The 19,948-nt window shown below is 61.0% G+C and overlaps 5 protein-coding genes across 7 annotated transcripts; 3 read left to right on the top strand and 2 right to left on the bottom strand.

Annotated features, from left to right (window-relative positions):
• Window positions 1–420: 420 nt before the first annotated feature.
• On the bottom strand, window positions 421–2,537 carry Rpl28 (ribosomal protein L28). Its single transcript, XM_003465452.4, has 5 exons — window positions 2,515–2,537; window positions 2,147–2,235; window positions 1,934–2,057; window positions 630–748; window positions 421–547 (listed from the first exon to the last, which is right to left on the bottom strand). Exons 2-5 carry the CDS (start codon window positions 2,225–2,227, stop codon window positions 458–460), a joined length of 414 nt encoding a protein of 137 aa, XP_003465500.1. The 5' UTR covers window positions 2,228–2,235; window positions 2,515–2,537; the 3' UTR covers window positions 421–457.
• Window positions 2,538–2,673: 136 nt separating this feature from the next.
• On the top strand, window positions 2,674–5,701 carry Tmem238 (transmembrane protein 238). The gene is made up of 2 exons (XM_003465542.5): window positions 2,674–4,501; window positions 5,584–5,701. Exons 1-2 carry the CDS (start codon window positions 3,977–3,979, stop codon window positions 5,617–5,619), a joined length of 561 nt encoding a protein of 186 aa, XP_003465590.2. The 5' UTR covers window positions 2,674–3,976; the 3' UTR covers window positions 5,620–5,701.
• A 150-nt stretch (window positions 5,702–5,851) lies between these two features.
• Window positions 5,852–8,586, bottom strand: Tmem190 (transmembrane protein 190). Of its 2 annotated transcripts, none has more exons than XM_003465543.3 (5): window positions 7,073–8,586; window positions 6,945–6,980; window positions 6,378–6,503; window positions 6,207–6,291; window positions 5,852–6,129 (listed from the first exon to the last, which is right to left on the bottom strand). In XM_003465543.3, exons 1-5 carry the CDS (start codon window positions 7,128–7,130, stop codon window positions 5,919–5,921), a joined length of 516 nt encoding a protein of 171 aa, XP_003465591.2. In that variant the 5' UTR covers window positions 7,131–8,586; the 3' UTR covers window positions 5,852–5,918. The 2 variants fall into 2 exon arrangements, with proteins under 2 accessions (XP_003465591.2, XP_063109405.1); XM_063253335.1 differs by having other exon boundaries at window positions 6,945–6,977.
• Window positions 8,587–10,269: 1,683 nt separating this feature from the next.
• Il11 (interleukin 11) lies at window positions 10,270–14,599 on the top strand. 2 transcript variants are annotated; one of them, XM_063253333.1, is made up of 5 exons: window positions 10,270–11,073; window positions 12,183–12,355; window positions 12,494–12,580; window positions 12,675–12,836; window positions 13,485–14,599. In XM_063253333.1, exons 1-5 carry the CDS (start codon window positions 10,467–10,469, stop codon window positions 13,653–13,655), a joined length of 1,200 nt encoding a protein of 399 aa, XP_063109403.1. In that variant the 5' UTR covers window positions 10,270–10,466; the 3' UTR covers window positions 13,656–14,599. The 2 variants fall into 2 exon arrangements, with proteins under 2 accessions (XP_063109403.1, XP_003465507.1); XM_003465459.4 differs by lacking the exon at window positions 10,270–11,073 and adding an exon at window positions 11,157–11,331.
• Window positions 14,600–15,542: 943 nt separating this feature from the next.
• Garin5b (golgi associated RAB2 interactor family member 5B) lies at window positions 15,543–19,528 on the top strand. Its single transcript, XM_063253325.1, has 9 exons — window positions 15,543–15,808; window positions 15,963–16,114; window positions 16,188–16,443; window positions 16,642–16,666; window positions 16,790–16,854; window positions 16,939–17,033; window positions 17,126–17,178; window positions 17,262–17,320; window positions 17,436–19,528. Exons 1-9 carry the CDS (start codon window positions 15,650–15,652, stop codon window positions 19,098–19,100), a joined length of 2,529 nt encoding a protein of 842 aa, XP_063109395.1. The 5' UTR covers window positions 15,543–15,649; the 3' UTR covers window positions 19,101–19,528.
• The last annotated feature ends 420 nt before the right edge of the window (window positions 19,529–19,948 follow it).

Genomic DNA, 19,948 nt, shown 5'->3' with positions numbered 1-19,948 from the left:
ATACCATTCCAGTCCTCACCTGGGCCTCCCACTGTGGGCAGTACAGTGTGTACTCCAAAGAACTAAATGGGTTAGGGTTAATCTAACCCAAGAGAAATACCTACGCCTGGCACATAAGCACGCAGGAACCTACATCTAAAACAACCCACCCTTCCTGTAATGAACTGGGTGATCTCATGAAAACCTACCTAAACCACCCCACACCACCCCCCATTTTTAACCCAGATTCTTGGCTGCCCAAAACCTACCCCCTCCATTACTCAGCCGCTGGCCTCTCAGGTCTCCAGCTCCAAACATAGTAGCAGGCCTTAGTGGTCTTGCAGGCTGGCATGGAGCAAAACTCCCTATCGCGCGTGCGTGCGTGTGTGTGTGAAAGTCATGTCCTGTCCGTTCCCACCCCCCCTCCAGTGAGCTGACAACTTGTGACAAGGCCCAAGGCCCCAGGAAAGTTTATTGCTCAGGCACTCTTGGTGGGGCGGGTCCGCTTCCTCTTCACCATCACAGGCTTCTGGCTGCGCAGGATGGCACTGGCTCTGCGGATGGCAGCCTATGAGGGAGGGTAGTCCTTGAAGTGGGGCATCCAGAGCCCATACCTCTTTGTCCCTCCCTGCCTGGCCATAACCCCTCACCATGCGCAGGTCTGGGCGGTACTTGTTCTTGCGGATCATGTGTCGGATACTGCTGAGGGTGGCTCGGGCATTCTTGTTGATGGTAGTGCGAACATAGGAGGTGGCTGGCTTCCGCTGTCCTGGGAGACAAACGCGAACCAGCCCATCAGGGTTACGAACGACCTCCTCAGTCCAAGAACCAGGGCACTGACTTGGCCCTGAGCACCTGGGGGGCCCCCTCATACACTCAGCCAGCATATGCTACTTAGGAGGCCAGTCTGAGCCTTGACAGACAGACTTACTTAAGGTCCTGTGTGTAGCAGAGCTGCTGTTTCCAATCTGGGTCACAAAACACCAGATTGAGCATTTCAGGGTCAGCTACCTTGTGGTACAGGCTAGAATGGGGCAGAAGTGGGGCAGCACAGGAGGCACAGTCAGGATGCCTGTCTTGATCAAAAAGCAAGCAAGGCCAGGGGATATGGCTGGGCGGCATAAGCACTTGCTTGGCAAACGCAAGGTCCCAAGTTCAATTCTCAGCATACAAAAAAAAAAAAAAACCTTCAAGCTGGTGACATAATGTGAACCTGGAATTCCAGCAATCTGTTTGGGACACTGAGGCAGAAGGATCCAAAGTTGAAGGCCAACTAGGGCAACAAAGTGAGATCCTTCCTCGATATAGTTTTAACTAGGCTGGGGCTGCAGTCAGGACAAAACTCGGGGTTCAAACCCCAGTACTCACACCCTCACAGCAGAGCAACAACAAAAGTGGTGACAAACTGTCCCAAGAGCCCTGCCTCTTCTGGACTCCTCACACAAGTCACTTTGGAGAGATCCCCAACAAGCCTGTCTGTGCTACACAGCAAAATGAAGAGGCTTCTGACCCAACCTGATCTCTAGGTTCGAGGGAGCCCTTACCCATTGACCTCTACCTTACCAACTCCCAGATGGAGAGGTCCACCCCAACGGGTTGTCTTGAGGACTTGAGGATTTAAACTTTTTGTGTTTTCGAAACTGAGTTCCTATGCCTTTAACTCTGCACAGCGAAGGCTGGCCTCAACCTTCAGGGCACTGGGATTACAGTACATGCCTGAGCCACCACATCTGATCACTCCGTAAAGACTTAAATCTGAAAACGTCACACAAGTGTAGGACCCAGTTGTGTGGTGGTGAGGATTCAGGTCCGGGGACTCGCCAACCTTGCAGAGTTAGGGCGGAAGCCTAAAGCGGCTTCCCCAGCATCCTGCCCCTGGGAACACTCTCCCCTGCCGAACGAGCCCTCTGCCCGACTGGGAACCAGCCAGCTCCCCGCGGGAAGGGGCGCTCACCGGATCTCCGTTTCATGACCACCACGACCCCCTTGCCGTCGGCCGCCGGCTCCACGCCCACCGTCTTGCGGTGAATCAGCCCGTTGTAGCGGAAGGAGTTGCGGGCCTTCAGATTATTGGGCTCCTGGGAAAGAGGCGCCAGGATGAGCCTGAGGATGCCAGGCTGGGGCCCTGGGGCCCTCTCCCACAGGGCCGTGCATCGGGGCGGCTCACCGTGCTGTACGTCTGCTTGTTCCGCTTGATCAGGAAGCTGGAGCAGTTCCGCACCACCATCCACTGCAGATGCGCGGACATGGCGGCGACTGCAGGGCGGCGGCAAGAGGAGGGTATCAGAGCAGTAGACCGGAGGCGCGCCCGGCCAGCAAAGGGGTCAGTGAAGGGCCGGAGGCGCCCCCGAGGGACCGCGACCTGAGGCGGCGGAGACGGTGGGACAGGGCCAGGGGAATGCGAGATGCTACAACTTTAGGCGTAGGAGAGGGGGACGCTAAAGACGCTTGCGGGTCGAGAATAAAAGCCAAATACGGTGGCTCAGGGTCCCTGCGCCATGCTCACGCCAACAGCCACGCGGGTCGCACACTCACCTCCTCTCACTGCGGCCGAAGACGGAAAGAGGAGGGACGGGGCGGGGCACCGCCTTTAGTATAGTAACGTATTTCCGCTTCCTCTTCGCGCGCGCGCCGGAAGTAACTAGCCGAGCCTCCGCCTTCATTTCGGCTCACCCTCGGAGGATGCTCGGTAATATTCGGCAATTTCTGTCTTGCTGAGCGCCTTAGAAAACGTTCAGCAATTGCGGTCCGTGGAACGCTGACGTTTCGTGCGCCGTTCGGAAGTTTTCGGAATTCGTCGGATAGATTTCCGAATGGGTCCATACCGGAAGTACCGAGACCTTTCCCAGCACCCTGGGTCCTATATTGCTTAACCAACCTCTGGCACTGTCCTTGGCACACGATGAGTGTAAATAAGCACTTGTTTTTTGAATGAGTGTGTGAATGCAAGGATCATTTAATCATAGCCCCCCAACGAGCTCGGGTACTTCCGGTTTTCTTCGTAAGCCCTCGGTTTTTGCCTGCTGGGACATTTTTGGAACTTCCTGGAAACCTGCCAGGTGCAATCAGCCACCCTGCCCTATTGGTGTATGTGTAGTTTGGGTCTGTTCGGAAACACTCGGACCCCACTCGGCAATACGAATCCTTTGGCTAAGGCCATAAGCCCTTAGCAGTTTGTGCTCCTCTGGGCCTTAAACGCTAAAGTCAGGTCTGGGGACAATCCAGACGGAGCTGCGTTGGACGACTTCGCCCCGAGAGCGTGGGCCAGCTGTTGGGAGCAGAGCTTTGAGCTGAATGCTCCTAGTTCCCTTTCGTCCAGATTTTCCCAGGCCTTTGCTGCCTTCCGCCCTGAGGTCCTCAGTCACCCCCAAAGCTTCCTGTTAGTTTGTGGTCTGTCGTCAGGGCCATCCTGGGGGAGCAGGGCCTCGCCAGCCCAGGCAGGCGACCCTGCCAAACAGCTGGCGCGCCTCCCTGCGGTGCTGGGGACTGAAGCAGGGCTTTCGTGCTCAACTAGGTCCCCAGCCCTTGTCATTTTGACACGGGCTCTCGCTAAGGTACCCAGGCTGAACTCAAATTTGTGATTCTCCTGCCCCAGCCTCCCATGTCCACCCTGACTGGTCGTGGTTTCTGGGCCCACCTGCGCCCACCCCTGGGGTCTGGGGAAGCTGGCACCAAACAGAAACGATGCCTGGCTGCCTCCTCGCGGAATCCTGAGGGCTCTGTGTGTGTGTGTGTGTCCAGGGACCAAACCCAGGGTTGCTGTACTACTGTGCTGTATCTCCAGGCCCTAAGTTACCCAGGTGGGACTGAAACCTGCGATTCTCCTGGTTCCACCTCCCAAAGTGCTGGGGTTACATCCTCAAGTTGGGCCAGGAGGGGCAGCCCCGCCCGGGACCGCCAGGTGCCCGGCCCAGTTCAGGTGACCACGGACGCCAGGCACACCTGGCGCCGTCCCTGACCCCGCCCCGGGAGCCCGCCGCACCCCGGATCCCAGGCCATGGCGGCGGCCAACGCCTTGCAAAGCGCCCCGCCGGGGCCCGCGTGCCAGCCTGCACCCGCGCCGCCCGTGTCCCCCGCCGCGGCGGGCCTGGGCCGCTGCCGCGTGGCGCTGCTGCTAGCCGTGGCGCTGGACGTGGCAGGCATGGCGGCGCTGCTGACCGGCGTATTCGCGCAGCTGCAGGTGCGCGGTCGCGACTTCGGCGACCTGCTCATCTACTCAGGCGCCCTGCTTGTCTTCCTGAGCCTGCTCGGCTGGATCCTCTGGTACACCGGCAACATCGAGATCTCGCGCCAGGAGCTGGAGCGCGACTACGGCCTGCGGCCCTCGGCGCTCGCCCGCCTGGCGCGCAAACTGTCCCGCCGCTGGTCGGCGCCAGCCGCCGGCGCCCGCGCGCACGGACCCCGCGGAGCGCGCACGGACCCCCGCGCGCCCCCGCCGCCTGGAGCGCGCCGCGTGCGCCTGCAGCTCGCCACGCTGGAGGCCGGACCCGGTGCGTCGGCGCGTGCGGCTGGCGAGCCCCAGGTGAGCGCGCCCGGGAGGGGGCGGGGACAGGGATGCACGCTGGGGGACCTGGCAGCCAACCCATTCGGTCGATGTGCTCTGGGCCTCTGCGCCCGCGTTCCACAGTGGGGATATCCGAGGCCCAGGATGGCGCAGCTTTTAGCCGGGCCTGGTGGTGCACGCCTGCTATCCTAGCTTCAGGCAGGGGGATAACAAGGTCGAGCCCGGCCTGGGCAACTTAGCGATTTATGAAGACCCTGTCTCAAAATAAAAAATAAAAAAGGCGGCTCGGGAGCATAACTCAATGCAAAGTTCCTGGATTCAAAGCCCTGTACCACCGCCACCAAAAAAAAAAAAAAAAAAAAAAAGCCAAAAACATCATCTATGCACGACAAGTCAACTTTTCTCCTATGCATCCAGAATGATAGGAACGATCTGCTATTCTTTGTGAGGTCTGAAAAAGAGAAGTCACTTCCACCATATTCTATGTTCTGTGGCTAAGAAAGAAACAGGTCTAAGACAGGATGAGTAACTGTGTGCATAGGTAAAGCCTGAGCTAGTATGAGATTGGGCATATCCGTGTGAAAACAGCCATCTCTATTTACAGTTACCCGGGAAAAATCCTTGCCATTCCCCACACATCTCCCGGCCTGGGTGACCATGGCTGCGACCACCTGCTGGAGCCTGGAGCCAAGTACCAAAGTCTGGGCTCTCGGAAAGAAAGGAGTCTGTTAAATAGGACTCATTTGGGCCTGGGTGTGCTGGTCAGGATGTCAGGGCAGGAAGGTGGAGAGCAGGGTTTTGAAGGAGAGAGCTGTCCAGCTTAGATGAGTTTAAATGTGGAATCCTCCTGCCCCACCCTCTAAGAATGCTGGGATTCCGGGTTTGCACCACTATGCCTGGTGGCTTCCTGAGTCCACTTTCTCCGCTGCCTTCTCGTCTCTGTGCTGCTGTCCTGCCTCTGCCTTTCCTTACCTCCCACCCAAGGATCCCAGGGAGTGTTAGGGACCCATGCTTGTGAATATGAGACCCACCAGTGGGTGGGAGACACAATGGGGGTGACCCAAGCATGAGCACCGCTAACCCCACCCTCGATCCCACAGACTGCCACATGGCCCCACCGATCGGGACCTGACTGAGACCTGCAGCTGCCCCATCTCGACGGCCACAGGATGTCCTCAGCCCTGCTGCCCTCCCCGGATAAACAGCTCTGCCCTCTCACTCTGTTCATCTGTGCTTAGCCAGGCTGTGCAGGCGTAGGGTGGGATGAGGGTGCGTCCTTGCGTCCGGGGGTTGCTGGAGCCCAGCTTCCCATGATCCTCAGTAAAGGTCTCTGAGCCCCACATGTGCACTCACACCTGGCCCAGGATACCCAGGCTCTCAGAAAGAACAATGCATCCCTGTGCCATGTCTGTATTGAGGGGTTCCTCAGACAGCCCTACTCTTCACCGCCTTCTGTTTCCTCGCCCTCTTTCATCTCTTCACTCCTGGCCCCTTCCACCCCAGAGGGCGTAGCGGGTACTTGGCTGGTGGAAGGGGTCTTCTCGCCTGTCCCCCGATCCTTGGACAGCAGTGACACTGTCCTGGACAGGCTGCACGTGCCCCGCAAGAAGCCCGGGAAGTGGAGCATGTCCCGGCGCTGGGCCCACCTGTGGGAACAAGAAGGAGCCTCGCTCAGCCTGCGCCCCTGTCCCTCACCCAGCCAGGCCCGGGTGCACCGGCTCACCAGAAGATGCAGATGCTGCAGATGAGGAGGAGGAGGCCTCCACAGGTCCAGCCCAGGGCCCACATGTGCTTCTTACGCATGTTTTCTGCACGCACAGGGAGGGTTGGAGGCTCTGCACGGGTCAGGCCATACCCCTGCCCGCTCCCCATGGCATCCAGGCCAGCCCCTCACCGTCTGGCCGCTGGTGGTAGCAGACCCCATCTCGGTAGCAGCAGCGTAGGCGCAGGCAGAGGTTGGGGCTCTCGATGGCCGCCTGACCCCCACAGCTCTCCCGGTCCCACACATCACCCTCACAGCCTGGGGGCCACCAGCAGATGGTCACAGCTGGCCCTGCACTTCGGGGCCCCTGTGGCCACACTTTGGGAATTCAGCTGGTAGTTACTGCATGCAAGACTCAAGGGTCCTGACATGGCCTCCATCCTTAGACCTGGGATCCTGGGCCAGCCTCCCTGCCCCCGCTGCAGACCTGGGGACCAGGCCCGGTATCTCCCTCCCCAGACCTAGGGATCAGGTCTGCCCCCCCAACCCAGGGGCCAGGCCCGGTCCCCACCCACCCAGGGACCAGCCTGGCCTGCCCCCACTGCCAGACCTAGGGACCAGGCCAGTCTTCCCCAGACCCATGGACCCCAGACCCGACCTCCCTACTCAGACAGAGGGTCCCAGCCTCTGCCCTGGAGGCCCCATAGTCTAATCAGAGTGTCCCCTCCCTGAGTCCCCACAGTTTCAGCTTCTGCTCACTCCATGGGTAGAAGAATCCGTGGATTCCGATCCCTTCTGTGAGAGAAAGGAGGTCATAATGGAGACCATACAGAGGACTGGGCAGCCCACTCTGTGACCCTGTGCCTCCTCCCCACCAATGCCCTCACCGACTGAGCCCTGCACCAGCAGGAGCAGGCCCAACGCTGAGATCCCTGAGCCCACCATGTTGCCTCCCCAGACACTGGTCCCTCTGTGGGGATAGGCCTTAGGGACATCACCCCAGCAACGCTGGGCCCCGCCCACCCCAAGCCCCAGAATTCTGAGTTCTGTTGCTGGTCCCCTTAGCACGGGCTCAGCCAGCAGGGTCCTCCTGGCTTGGTCATGTCTGGCCTAGGAAATGACTTTTATTCTCCCCTTGCAGTACTGAGGATTGAACCCAGAGCCTTTGCACTGAGCTATATCTTCGGCTCTTTTTCAGTTTTTTATTTTCAGACAGGGTCTCACTAAGTTGCTCAGTTACCAAGTGTGGCTTGAACTTAGGATCCTCCTGCCTCAGCCTACCAGAGTGTTAGGATTACAGGCCCAAGCCAGCGTGCCCAGCTGGGAAGTGGTTCCTGTAGTGCCCAGATGTAAGGATCTGTGTCAGGGGCCTCAGGCTTTAGGGGACGCCTTCAGCCTCTGAAGAGAGGGAAGAAGAAGCTGAGGAAGAGCCTAGGCTGGGCCAGCTCCCTCTCATCACTGGGAACCCAGAATGGGTGGATCCGTTGCGAAGACCTCCTCACCCAAGGACCCTTTGCTCCTAACCCCATATCTGCAGAGGTGGCCTCAGGTGGCCAAGGAGAACCCTTTCTGCTAGGGAGTTTTTCCCCTTAGCAACTTGGAGGAAGGGCCAGGACCCAGGGGTCTCACTGAGCCCCATTGTGAGGAACTGTTGCCCAGCAACCAGGAGACCTGGAGGAGGATGGGACCTGGAGGCCAAGCCCTGGTGCCCCAGCACACTTGTCACCCAACAAGGCCACACCAGGCCTCCTCTCTGGGAACCATGAGCCAGTGCAGGTCTGGCAGAGGCAGGTGGCCTAGGATGTGAGGCACAGGTGTCGAAGATGACTGCTGCCAGGGCCACCCAAGACTGAGCCCTCTGAAAAGGAGGGCTGCACTCCAGAGCTTCTTGTTTATTTCCTTTGGTTTCCCCATAGTTGACAAGGGTGTGGCACCAAAGGAAGGGACCCAGAGCAGGGCTGGGCTGGCACCTGGCACCTAGATCACCCAGTCCCAGCCGCCACTGAGCTCTAGGAGTGAGCATTCCAGACCAGAATGGGTTCCTGGGCTTTGGCCAGGGGTTACTGATCTGAGGAGAAAGGCTGGACCTAGAGCCCCGGGGCCGGGGAAAGAGGCCAGGCCAGGACCCCGGGTCGGAGAGGGGAAGCCAGGCCCTGGGCCCTGGGTGTGAGGGCAAGGGTCAGAGCCAGCTATTTCCCAAGCCTAGGGCTGACTCCTGGTCCTACCCTTGTCTCTTGTAAACATCCTGGTGGGTGCTGAGCTGGCCCTGGGCTACCTCCGTCAGAGATGACACTGGTCAGAGGGAGCCTGGTGGGGGGCGCGGAGTGGGGGTCAGTGGAGTTGTGGGGCTGAGGGCAGGCAGCTGCTGACCATTTCCTGTGTCAACACCATCTGGACCCACTTCCCAATTCCCGGGATTCCTTAGGGATCAAGGAGGGGGTGGGGGGCGGGGCTCCCTCTCCCTGGACTGCGGCTTGGGACTGGGGGGGGGGCCACCTTCACGGCCCTCACCGCTAATGACAGGTTTGAAGTGCCTCTGCGGCTGGCCTGCCTCGTCACCCCCCTGAGGCCAGACGGGACCCCCCAGGGACAGACAGACGGACACACACTGCCGGGGATTTGCTGACACACATGTGGCCAGCACATCTCCCCAGGGGCCAGCACTGCAGCCACCGGGGACCCCTGATGGCCCTGAGGGCCCCGGGTACACATCTGGAGTCTGTGAGCACCCTGAGGGCCTGGTGGCCCTGCCCGGGACCCCAACCGCTCTCCCTGAAGCCCACTTAGCCTTGTGTCTGCTTCCTCGTTCTGCGGCTGCACTGCTGCCCTCCTCTGTCATTGTCATTTTCTTGGGATCCCTCAACCCTGACCCTGCGTCCTTGGTCTTTTTTATATCCCCTCTCTGTCTCTCACATGAGAAGTGATCCACTGTCCTCCATCCAGGCAGGGGGGAGCACCAGGGAGCCCCCAACTCTCCAGGACCTCCCGCAGCCCCAGTGAAGGGGAGAAGTCTGAGTCCACTGCAGGGACCAACACAGGGCCAAAAGTGCCCCCCCATTTGACCCAGATCAGTGACCTTCTGCATGCAGACAGCCCCCCCCCCCGCTGAGTATGGGGGGAGCTCCCCTTGTTATCTTCTGTCACCTCCAAATGATGGAGGGAAGAGGCTGGGGGAAGAGGCTGAGGGAAGAGGCTGTGTTTGGACCCACCGTGGGGGGGGGTCATAGTGGAATGCGGGTGGGGACAGGATTGCCGGTCCCCTCGTGGAAGTGGCTGGCCTTTCTTGATCCCTTGGTGCTCTCGGCTGGCCCCAGGCCCTGTCTCCCATCCCCTCAGGCCAGTCCATCCCCAGGCTGGTGGCCTGAGTCACCTTGGCTGGCCCTGCCGGTCTGGGGGGGGGCTACGTCAGCTCTCCCCTCACTGACGCAGCCCAGGGCCCCCCACACTGACTCAGCCGGAAACAGGCCCCCTGAGGGGTGGGGACCCAGTGGTCAGAGGCCTGGGTCCCAGCAGAGTGAGGGCTGGGGAGGCTCCTGGGGCCCCCCAAAGGGGTGGCCGACCGACGAGGGTTGTTCTTCTTACCTGAGGTGATGAAGTCATCTCCCACCAGGGGGGGCTGTGACCTCACCTCCCTGGGGACCTGAGCCCCGGCCTCCCCAGTGTGCAGTGTGCCGCAGGGAGGAGGAGACCCTGCCCACACAAGCTCAGGAGAGGCCCCACTTGGGGTCTGCAGAGACCTCTGGAGCCCCCTGCCCGTCCTCCATCCGTCCTAGTGCTCTCTGCCAACTCCTCCAGGGAAGCACTCCTGGAATCACTACCACCGAGTTCCTCCCTCACTGGGCTCGCATCCCGGGCCTCTGCTGGTCTCTGTCTCTCCCCATCTTTCCCGGGGTTAATAAAGGGGCATGCTGATGACCACCCATGACTTGGTCATACTTCCCAGGTGAACTTGAGTTACCTTCACTGCGTTGTATGGGGCAAGGCTGGTCCTTATTACTGTCATTTCACAGATGGGGAAACTGATGCATGGGGGCAGCCTCAGGTGCTGAGTCCCCTCCTCTCTAGAGATTGTCTTGGTCACTCTCTGCCATGACCTGTGATACTGAGGATTGAGCCCAGGATCTCTGCACTGAGTTACATCCCCTGCCTTTCTTCCCTTCTTACAGAGGCCAAGTCACTAATGCCCAGGCTGGGTTCAAACTTCAGATCCTCCTGCCTCAGCCTCCCAAAGTACCGAGATTTGGGGTGTGTACCCCCATGCCCAGCTAGGGGAGTGTCTTGATGGCCCCCTCTCTGACTCCCCGGTGTCTGTCTTGGTCCTCTGCCACCTTCATATCTCTGCCTGCCTCTGCCTTCCATACCTCAGTGTTCAGTGTCAGCCACCAGCATTCCCACCTAGTGTGGCCCCCCATCCAGCCTGGACTCCATCACTGCTCTAGGCCTGGCTCAGGGTGCTGGCCCTTACAGCCTGCAGCCTGCCTCCTCTCTGGGTCTGGGAGGGGGTCCCTGTCTCCCTCTACATGGGTCCCTGGGTGTCCCCATGAACCCCTTCACCTTGTTCTGATGTGGACCCAGAACTTGTGCTCCCTGCCTGTCCGCTGCTGCACTCCCAGCTCTGTCCCCGGACCCCCACATTGCTCTGCCTGTCCCAGCGGCCAGACCCCCACCCAGCTAGCACAGGGCTCAGCTCAGGCTGCGGGCTGCCTGTGTCTGCCCCTGCAGTGGAGGTGGAGGGAGGGGACGCCAATGACCTCACCAGCCCCTCTCCGACCACCCCCTCTTCACTTTTCAACTTTTCCAACTTTTCCTGCTGTGCCCTCCTCTGAGCGAGTCGGCGTGAGTCCTGAGAGGCAGCCGGCTCGTCTGAATGGAAAAGGCAGGAGGGAGGGTGAGTCAGGATGTGTCAGGCGCCCTCCCCGGCCGCCTGCCCCCCGCCCGCCTGCCCCGGCCCCCTATATAACCCCCCGGGCGCCCGTACTGCCTCATTGCGCCTGCTGCTCGCACGCACATGCCTCCCCTCCCCAGGCCGCGGCCCAGCTGACCCCGGGGCTGTGGGGTCCCCGGCTGGCAGCGGACAGGGAAGGGTTAAAGGCCCGTGGCTCCCTGCCCCTGCCCTGGGGAACCCCTGCCTGTGGGGACATGAACTGTAAGTGGGTCCCAGCGCCTGGGGTGGAGGACGGTGCAGGAGGCAGGCAAGGACAGGGCCAGGACGGCACAGAAGGCAGGGAGTGCTGGGGCCACGGCGGAGGGCAGCGTCCAAAGACGGTAGCAGCAGAGTCCGGGCCAGGACAGATGGGCAGGGCGAGACCAGAGGCCAGGGAGCAGAGGCAGATGCTGAGAAGAGGGCTTTTGGTGTTATGGGGATAGGCAGACAGGCAAGGGAGGGAAACTGAGGCAGGGCCTCCATAGAGGGAAGCGCGCCCAGGAGGGCCGGTGCTAGCCGGGACAGAGGGCGGCAAGGTGCAGGCCGGGCTGGGCTGCGAGCAGCCTGTGCAGCTGGACGCGGGAGGCACGCGGGCCGGGGGGCGGGCCGGGGGCGTGGAGGGGGAAAGCGTGCGGGCGGGGCCGCTGATTGGCTGACGCGCGCAGTGGGCGGGGCGCGCCGGTCCCTGACCTGAGTGAGGGCCCCGCCCCCATGGGGGGGCGCCAAGCGGACCTGGGGCTCCGCAGGGTCCAGGTGTCTGGGTCCCGGCCCGGCCGGCTCTGCTCTCGCGCCCAGGCCTGCGGGGCTCCGGGTCGGAGGGGGCAGGTCCTGGCCTGCGCTCCCCCTGCCGCCCCGCCCCGGGGCCCAGATTCCGGCGTCCGGGGGCGGACGGCGGACGGGAGACGCCCGGCCCGTCTGCCCACCCTAGGCCCGTCTGCGCCGGCGGGCGGGGCGCCTGGAGGGAGGCCGGCGACCTGCCCTGGGCGCGCCCAGCCACCCCGCCCTCCCTGGGGCCGGGCCTCCTCCCTCAGACCCGGGGCCCGCCTAAGGTCTCCGTATCCTCGTACCCCCAGGTGTTTGCCACCTGGTCCTGGTGGTGCTGAGCCTCTGGCCAGAGAGAGCTGCTGCCCGCGGACCGCCTCCTGGTCCCTCGCGAGCAACCCCAGACCCCCGGGCGGAGCTGGACAGCGCAGTCCTCCTGACCCGCTCCCTCCTGGTGGACACGAGGCAGCTGGCCGCACAGCTGGTAGGAGAGGGAGAGGGCACTGGGGCCGGAGTCCACAGGGGTCTTCACCGCCTCAGCTGGAGGGCAGAACCCAGAGAGGGCACCCTGGTGCCAGTCCGGGCTGGGGTTGGGGTCTCCCTCACAACTCTTCTTCTCCAGAGAGACAAGTTCCCAGTGGACGGGGACCACAGCCTGGACTCCCTTCCCACGCCGGCCATGAGCGCTGGCGCGCTTGGCGCCCTGCAGGTATGGGCTGGGCCAGGCCGGATGTTCAAGTGTGTGCAAGCTGGTGGTGGAGGGCATCGGGGCAGGGTCTCCTGATGCCCTGTCCCCTCTGCAGCTGCCCGGTGTGCTTACCCGGCTTCGAGCCGACCTGCTGTCCTACCTTCGACATGTGCAGTGGCTACGCCGGGCGGGCGGCCCTTCACTGAAGACCCTGGAGCCCGAGCTGGGTGCCCTGCAGGCCCGACTGGACCGGCTGCTGCGCCGGCTGCAGCTCCTGGTATGCCTGGGTCCCAGACCTCACTAGTCTTGCCCTATCTGCACCCCATCACCTGCCACCCTGGTGCCTGAGACCTTGAACCCGGGGCCCCCGGCATCCCAGAGTCATTCTGGAGACCCAGAGCCCAGCTCGGAACCCTGTTCTGAGATCCCAAACCTGAGATGCCCAAGTCGCCATGGCCCTGTGACTGACTGAGGTCTTAGACCCCACAATCTGGCCCCAAAAGACCAGACTGTCTCCTCGTGTCCCTGGCACCCCATGGTTCCAGCCTTGTGTGCCTGAGACTGTGAGGTGCCACAGCTCCAGTCCCTGCCTGAGACCTGAGCTCCCTGTCCTGAGGCCCTGTGCCTCGAGAACCCAAATCCTCCCCCCAAAGACTTGGAGGCCATGACCCTCAAACAATGACAAGCTCAAACTCTCTTGAGGCCCAGGCCCTAACCCCAAGCTGCAAGAATGACCCCACCATTGAGATCTCTCCACAATGCCAAAGCCCCAGAACCTACACCCAAGGGCTAGCTCGGACTTGGACCCCAGACCTCAGACCCCTGCCCTGACACATGGTCTACCTTCCAAGACAGAAGTGCCTAAAACCTCTGCCAGGCCTGTGCCCCACCCCCACCACTGCTAACCTGTGCCCTTTCCTGACAGATGTCTGGCCTGGCCTTGCCCCAGGTCCCCCCGGAACCGCCGGCCCCACCCCTGGCACCCCCTGCCTCGGCCTGGGGGGGCATCCGGGCGGCCCACGCCATCCTCGGGGGGCTGCACCTCACCCTGGACTGGGCTGTGCGGGGCCTGCTGCTGCTGAAGACCCGGCTGTGACCCAGGACCCAACACCACGGCTGCCCTCCCAAGCCTTGTCTTATTTATTTATTTATTTCAGTCCTGGGTGCCATGGTCAGGGGACGCCCCTCCTCATGCCCTGGTTAGACAGACTCGGGCGAGGGGGCACCTGTGCCTTATTTATACTTATTTATTTAAGGACCAGAGGGGGAAGCAGGTGACTCTGGTCCCCAGAGGCTCTTAAAGAGCCTCTCCCCGGCTGGGGCGGAGCATAATATTATTATTTATTAAAGGATTACTTTGTAAGGTGGGGTGGGCTTCGGGTACAGAATTGTGAGGAAGCCTCCAGAGAGAGGCAGGAATTGTACTTGTGCTCTACCAGGACCTGTGTGCCGGGGGCCAAGAGCTGGCACCTCACAGGCAGAGGGTTTCAGAAGGTCACCCTGCCATGGATGGTACCTGCAGGGACTAAGCAGGGGGCTCAAGGTTGTGGTTCTGGCGCCTTCCCCGATGTCAAGTGGGAAGGAACCTGGTGTCCAGTGGTGGGAACAGTTCACTATTGCCAATCCCCGGAGTCTCCATGCTGCCAGACCCAGGGGGGGGGGCGAGAAGACAGCCCAGCATCACATGCTGTCCTGGTACGGCCAGCAGCAGGCCAAGGCCAGGGGCGTAGCTCATTACTACAGTGCCTGCCTGGCAAGTGCGAGGTCCTGAGTTCGAATCCTGGTACCAAAAAAAAAAAAAAAAAACAGGCTGCCCAGCCGCCGTTTCATCCAGTGCTATGCATCCCTTACTACAAATATGACTTTTTAAATCCTGGAGGGAAAGACACCAAGACTTTGCTGGCTGGCTGAGGGCTGAGGCGAGAGGAGGGGTTCAGAGTGACATATCATTTGCACTTGTATCTTCCAGAATTTCTACCATGACTGTATTTTGCATGACATTTAAAAATAACAATAAACACTATTTTTAGAATGACAAAATATTGCCCTTCCTTCCCCTCCCCCTGAAAAGAACTCTTGGAAATGAATGAGAGATCCCACCAACTGGGTATGGTGCCACAGGCCTGCAATCCCAGCATTCAGGAGGCTGAGGCAGGAGGATCACCACATGTTTGAACTTCCAGAATTTTCTTGAGTTCTCAAATATGCCCATTTTCCTGGCCAAGAACCTGGCATCCAGACAGCCAGAGCAGTGTCTCTGCTACCCAAGGTTACACAGCTGGGAACAGATGGAATAGTGATTCTCTTCTACTTCCATTTTTTTGCTGCTGGAGGAGGAGGGGATGGTATGCAGGGCCTCAGGCATGCTAGGCAAGCACTCACCACTCAGCTGAGTCCCCAGCCCTTCTTTCTTGTTGACACTGTGAATTGAACCCGTGGTGTCACACGTGCTGGGTAGGTGCTTGCCCACTGAACTATATTGCTGGGCCCATCTTTGTTCATTATTCTAAGACAGGGTCTTGTGATATTGCCCAATCTGGCCCCAAATTTGCAATCCTCCTGCCTCAGCCTCCCAAGTAGCTGGGATTACTCGTAGGTATGTGGCCCTGTACCTGGCAAAATTGAGATTCTGCTCTGGTTGGGCCTCACCTGAAAACTGGTGTCAGGACATTGAAGCTGGGTATGGGTTCCAGTCTTACCCAGGGTCCAGGGAAGGATCAGTGGCAGAGCTGGGAATGTGACTCAAGCCCTTTGATTAATTATCCACTTACAACAATGCAGACCCCCCCCCCGAGGGTAGGGGGGCATGCAGTCTGAAGTTGAGTCCGGGGGCAGAGGTGCTGCCCTTGGTCTGGGTCCTGATTCTCCCACTCTGGCTCTCAGGGCGCCAGGAGTGCCCCTGGGATGAGTCCCTGTGTGTCAGCTGAGGTCACAAAGCCCCCTCTGGGCTCCTCCCCTAGGCCAATGCTGTGCACCCCCCAGGACCATGGCCACAGCCCGAGTCATCCCCCAGCCCTGGGGAAGTTGAGCTCCAGGGACCAAGATCAACAGCCTGGGGTGGGGTGGGGGGACCCCATGTAGTGAACCCCTATGGGGGTCATGAAGTGGTTTTGGAACACCCGGCCAGCCCAGCCACACCGGGGCCCCCAGAAGTGGGTCCCTGTTCTGGGCAAGCTTCAGCAGACCCTCCAGAAGGGCGAGTACCTGCCCCTGCGTCCAATGCCCATGTTCGAGAGTAACTTTGTGCAGGTCCCCAGCTGCCTGTGCCCTGGGGGGGGGGGTGAGGGCAGGACACAGGGTGGGGGGCTAGGAGGGGCTGGAAGGTGGGCCTGAGGGGGTTTGGGCTGGGTGCTGCAGGCAGCCAGAGACAGGTGGTCCCAGCCCTGGTCCCTGGCCGCCCCAGGTAACAGCCGTGGGGAGCCCTGTGTTCCTGCATCAGCGAGCTAACCGGCTGACCCTGGGTGTGGCCGCCTCTCTGCCTGGCCTGGTGCTTCCAGACATCCTGCTCATCGCTCGCCCCCAGGCCAGGGACGGCTCCCACCTGCAGCTGACCAGGTGCCCATCTGCCCCCGCCCCCACTCCCCCACCCCCCATCTGGGTCTAGCCACCACCGTCTGCTGTCCCCCAGGATGATCCCCCTGGACTTCGTGCACCTCTATGTCCACAACTCGTCTGCCCGGCGCCTGAAGTTGCGGCTGATCACTGGCCGCTGCTACTACCTGGCTCTGGAGGCTCCGGACCTTGAAGTAGGCTTCCTATTCGACTGCTGGGTGCGCCTGGCCCACATGCTCCAGGAGCCCACGACTGCCAGGACCTCCCGGCCCCTGCACCCATCTGGTCAAGGTTCCTTGGCCAAGGTGCCCGCCTCCACTTGGCACCTGCAGGTGGGACCCTGACACACAGGCTTTAGGGTAGCAGAGCATAGGAGGTAACAGTGCCCATTCCACAGGGACAAGGTCCCCAGGGGTGGGGCTGGCCCAAGGGTGAGGGCTGAAAGCTGAGCTCGGCCTGCTGCCCACGTGGGTGATGGAAGGTAGACCCTGGGGTAGGGGTCCCTGCTGACTGCCTCTGCCTGTCCACAGGACTTGGCCCACCGCAGCTGCACAGGTAAGCGAGTTTGTCCCCCTCAGACTCTCTCCTGATGGAGTGGCCAGAGCCCCAATACTCAGCCTCCTCCCGTGGTTCTCCCCTGTCCCTATGCCCCTGATCCTCCTCTCTCCCTTCTGTTAGCCGCCCTGACGAAGCCCACCTTTCCTTCTATGATGCCGGCTGGAAGGAAGCAGAAGGCAGCCAAAGTGAGGCGGGCAGGCGGCCCAGGTGGGGCCAGGGTGGACTTGGGCCACCCCGCCCTGACTGCCCCACTCCTACCCGGCCTCCAGCGCAGGTTCAAGTCCCGGGCTGTTGGCGACTCCATACCTCTCATCTTGTCACAGCAGAAGCATGATGCCCTGGGAGTGAAATCCACAGAAAAGAGGTGGCCCAGAGCTCTTGCTGCTGGTGGGGGTCAGGAGGCAGGTGGAGACCCTGACCTTGACACCACTGAGTCCCACCGTGCTGCTTCCACAGGTCCACTCCCGGTACCAACCCTGACAGATATGCCATCCAAACCCACAGTCCTGGTGAGAGCAGCCCCATCCCTCTGTGGTAGCACGGACCCAAGGCTCAGGTCCTCAGAGGGTTTGGGCTGTGCTCTCCCCACCAGGCACAGCCAGCATCACCATTCGCACCATCTTCAGCGTGGTCTCCAGGACGGTCCTGCAGGCAAGCAACACCATGGCCAGATCAGCTGGGGTCGAGGGTGGAGGCAGGGCTGGCTCAGGTCTGCAGGCGAGCGGGGGGGCTCTGCTCTGGCGCTGACTCTGTACCCCTCTCCCAGCACCAGGACTGCCCACCTGATTCTGAAGAGGCTCCGGGCCTGGAGGCTCAGATCGAAAGCCCTTCCCACTGTGTCTCTGGGGACAACTGTGCCTACCCACCTAAGGGGTCCGGCAACTCTGTGGAGCTGCTCCTGAGGCAGCAGGACATTGAGGACTTCCTGGACACAGAAGCCAGCACCCTGTCCCCTTCCTTCTTGGACACAACTCCGCACTCTCCTGCCATGTACCTCTGTCCATCCTGTCCCTCTTTCCCCAACCCCCAGGACAAGGCCAGGTGTGGGAACCCACAGCTGGGCCAGCGGACACCTCCCTCCCAGAAAGCCTGGTCTGGAGGTCGCCTGCAGTGGGGGGCACCAGTCATCATGGGGCAGTCACAGAAGGTGCTAGCTATTCTGGCCCCATCCCAGAAGACCTCAGCTGTCTCTGCCACCCCCTGCCCATCCCAGAAGGCCCCAGTTGTCTTCTTTCCACCTCACAGGCTACCATCTCAGGCTTGGACAGCTCCACCTACATGCATGGGTCCCCAGAAGGCTGAGTGTCCTTCTGCCCCAGAGAAGGAGCCTCTGCTCCTGCCAACCCCGTCCCAGCAGATGCCTGCCCAGCCCCCCTGTCCCCAGGCAGCCGTCAGCCCTCCTGTCTCCTGGGGGAAGCCCCTAGCCCAGCTCCCCATGGCACTGGCAGGACCTCCTCAAGCAGATGTAACCAGGAAAAGCAAGTCTGAGGGGACAGTGGTGCCTGGGGTGTTGGTGGGCACCCAGGAGAGGAATGTGATAGAGAGGAACACCCCGGAGGTGTCCCTGGACCTGCCCTTCACTACTATCACCAAGGAGTCTAAGGGGGTGCTACTCAGCCAAACCCAGGTGGTCACTGTGGCAGGGCAGCAGGGCCAGGCAAAGTTGGAGGACGTGGCCCACAGGAGGCGGGAGGAGGTGTCACTGGACCTGCCCCTTGTGAGGTCCAAGGAGGTGGAGCAGAGATGGGTGAGGACCCAGCAGGAGGCCGTGGAGGCACTGGGCAGGGAGCTCAGCAGGGCCTTCTCTGTGGAGGGGCTCATGATGGCCAAGCCAATGATCATGGCCAACTCTAGGGAGTGGTGCCCAGGGCCATCTGGGGCATCCAGGCCCTCTGGGCTCTCAGCGACTTCCCAGGCAGCAGCCGTGTTAGCGGACAGCCAGGCCCCATTGCCCCTGAGCCCCAGCTGGCTGTTCTTACTGGAGGGGACAGGAGTGGTGGTCAGGGGGCCACAAGAGTACGACTCCTGGGTGAAGGAGAAAATGCAGTGGGGCTCCGAGCAACCTGCCCAGGGGCCACTGTGCTCTGGGCCTGGCTCCATCAGTCCAGTGGTGTCCCCAGGCCCTGTGGTTTCCATCCCCCTGCCTGCCTCATGTTGGGAGGACTTGCCACAACCTCCCCCGCCACCACCAGCCTCCAGCTTGAGGGCCAAAGTCCTGGGAAGTGCGCCCCAGCCTCGGCCCCCGAGTGTGCCCAGGAAGCACCCTCCAGCCACCACGGAGTCATCCTCAAAAGGCATCCTGCAGGTGCCCCTGGAAGTCCAGAGTGTGAGGGACGCAGCCACCTCGGCACAGATTACAAAGGGGAACCTGGGATTCCATCACCTTCCTGTGGCCAGGTGTGTGGCGCCCATCCACTGTCAGCTATGTTAGGCATCTGAGGGTGGAGAGGGTCAGTATCTCACCTGGTCCATTCCCTCCACCTCTGTCCTGTAACCTGACTGACTTCTGGACAGGTGGGTGGTTTCAGTTTGTCTTGCAGTTGGCCGTGTTGTTCCTGACAGTACAGACTCAACAATGCAGGCTCCAGGGTGGGCAGTACTGCTGGCACCTAGTGGGCAGGGATACCCGCACAGCACAGGGCAGGTCCCACACCACTAGCAAAGGCCAAGGAGCTGGAGTATTTGTGTCAAGACCTGAAGGAGAGACCTCAGTGGTGCTGGGTTGATGGCCCAGTGCAGGGGTCAATGAGCTGCAGGACTTGGGCAGAGGGGCAGAATTGGTCAACAGAGCTCGGGGGCTGGGCAAGGGTGGCAGCTGGAGGTGCCAGTGGCATGGGCAGGTGTGGAGATGAAAGGATGTGGAGGTTTCCCCAGGTTCCCCCATTTCTCTGTGGGGTGAGCTGTGAGATGGCTTTATGGGTTGGCGTGGGATGTCTGAGGCAGGCAGAGAGGTCCCAGATCTGAGACACTCAGAGGCTGTGCTGAGTGGAGTAAGTTTCGGGCAATCTGTAGCTCCCTTTTGCACTTCTGGATTCTGGGAACAGCTGGAGAGAGGCATCTGGAGCTAAGGAGACACAATCTGGGGACTCCGGTTGTGCAGCAGGGTGACTCTTACCCAAGAGGAGGTCAGCAGAGTGGGGAGAATGAGGCCGGCCATGGTGGTTAGGGAAAGGGAACAGAGAAGGGACCTCCCCAGCCTTGGCCTGCTGGGACCTACAGGGTCACCTGCTGGGAGGTGACATGTGGGAGACTAAGGCTCCAGAGGGCAGGTGGAGAGGG

The sequence above is a fragment of the Cavia porcellus genome, unplaced genomic scaffold (assembly GCF_034190915.1).
Source record: "Cavia porcellus strain 051 isolate PalLab524CR breed Dunkin Hartley unplaced genomic scaffold, mCavPor4.1 scaffold_7, whole genome shotgun sequence".
NCBI classification, from domain to species: Eukaryota; Metazoa; Chordata; class Mammalia; order Rodentia; family Caviidae; genus Cavia; species Cavia porcellus.
The sequence above is the reverse complement of the archived record's forward strand: the minus strand, read 5'-3'. Positions and strand labels throughout refer to the sequence as shown.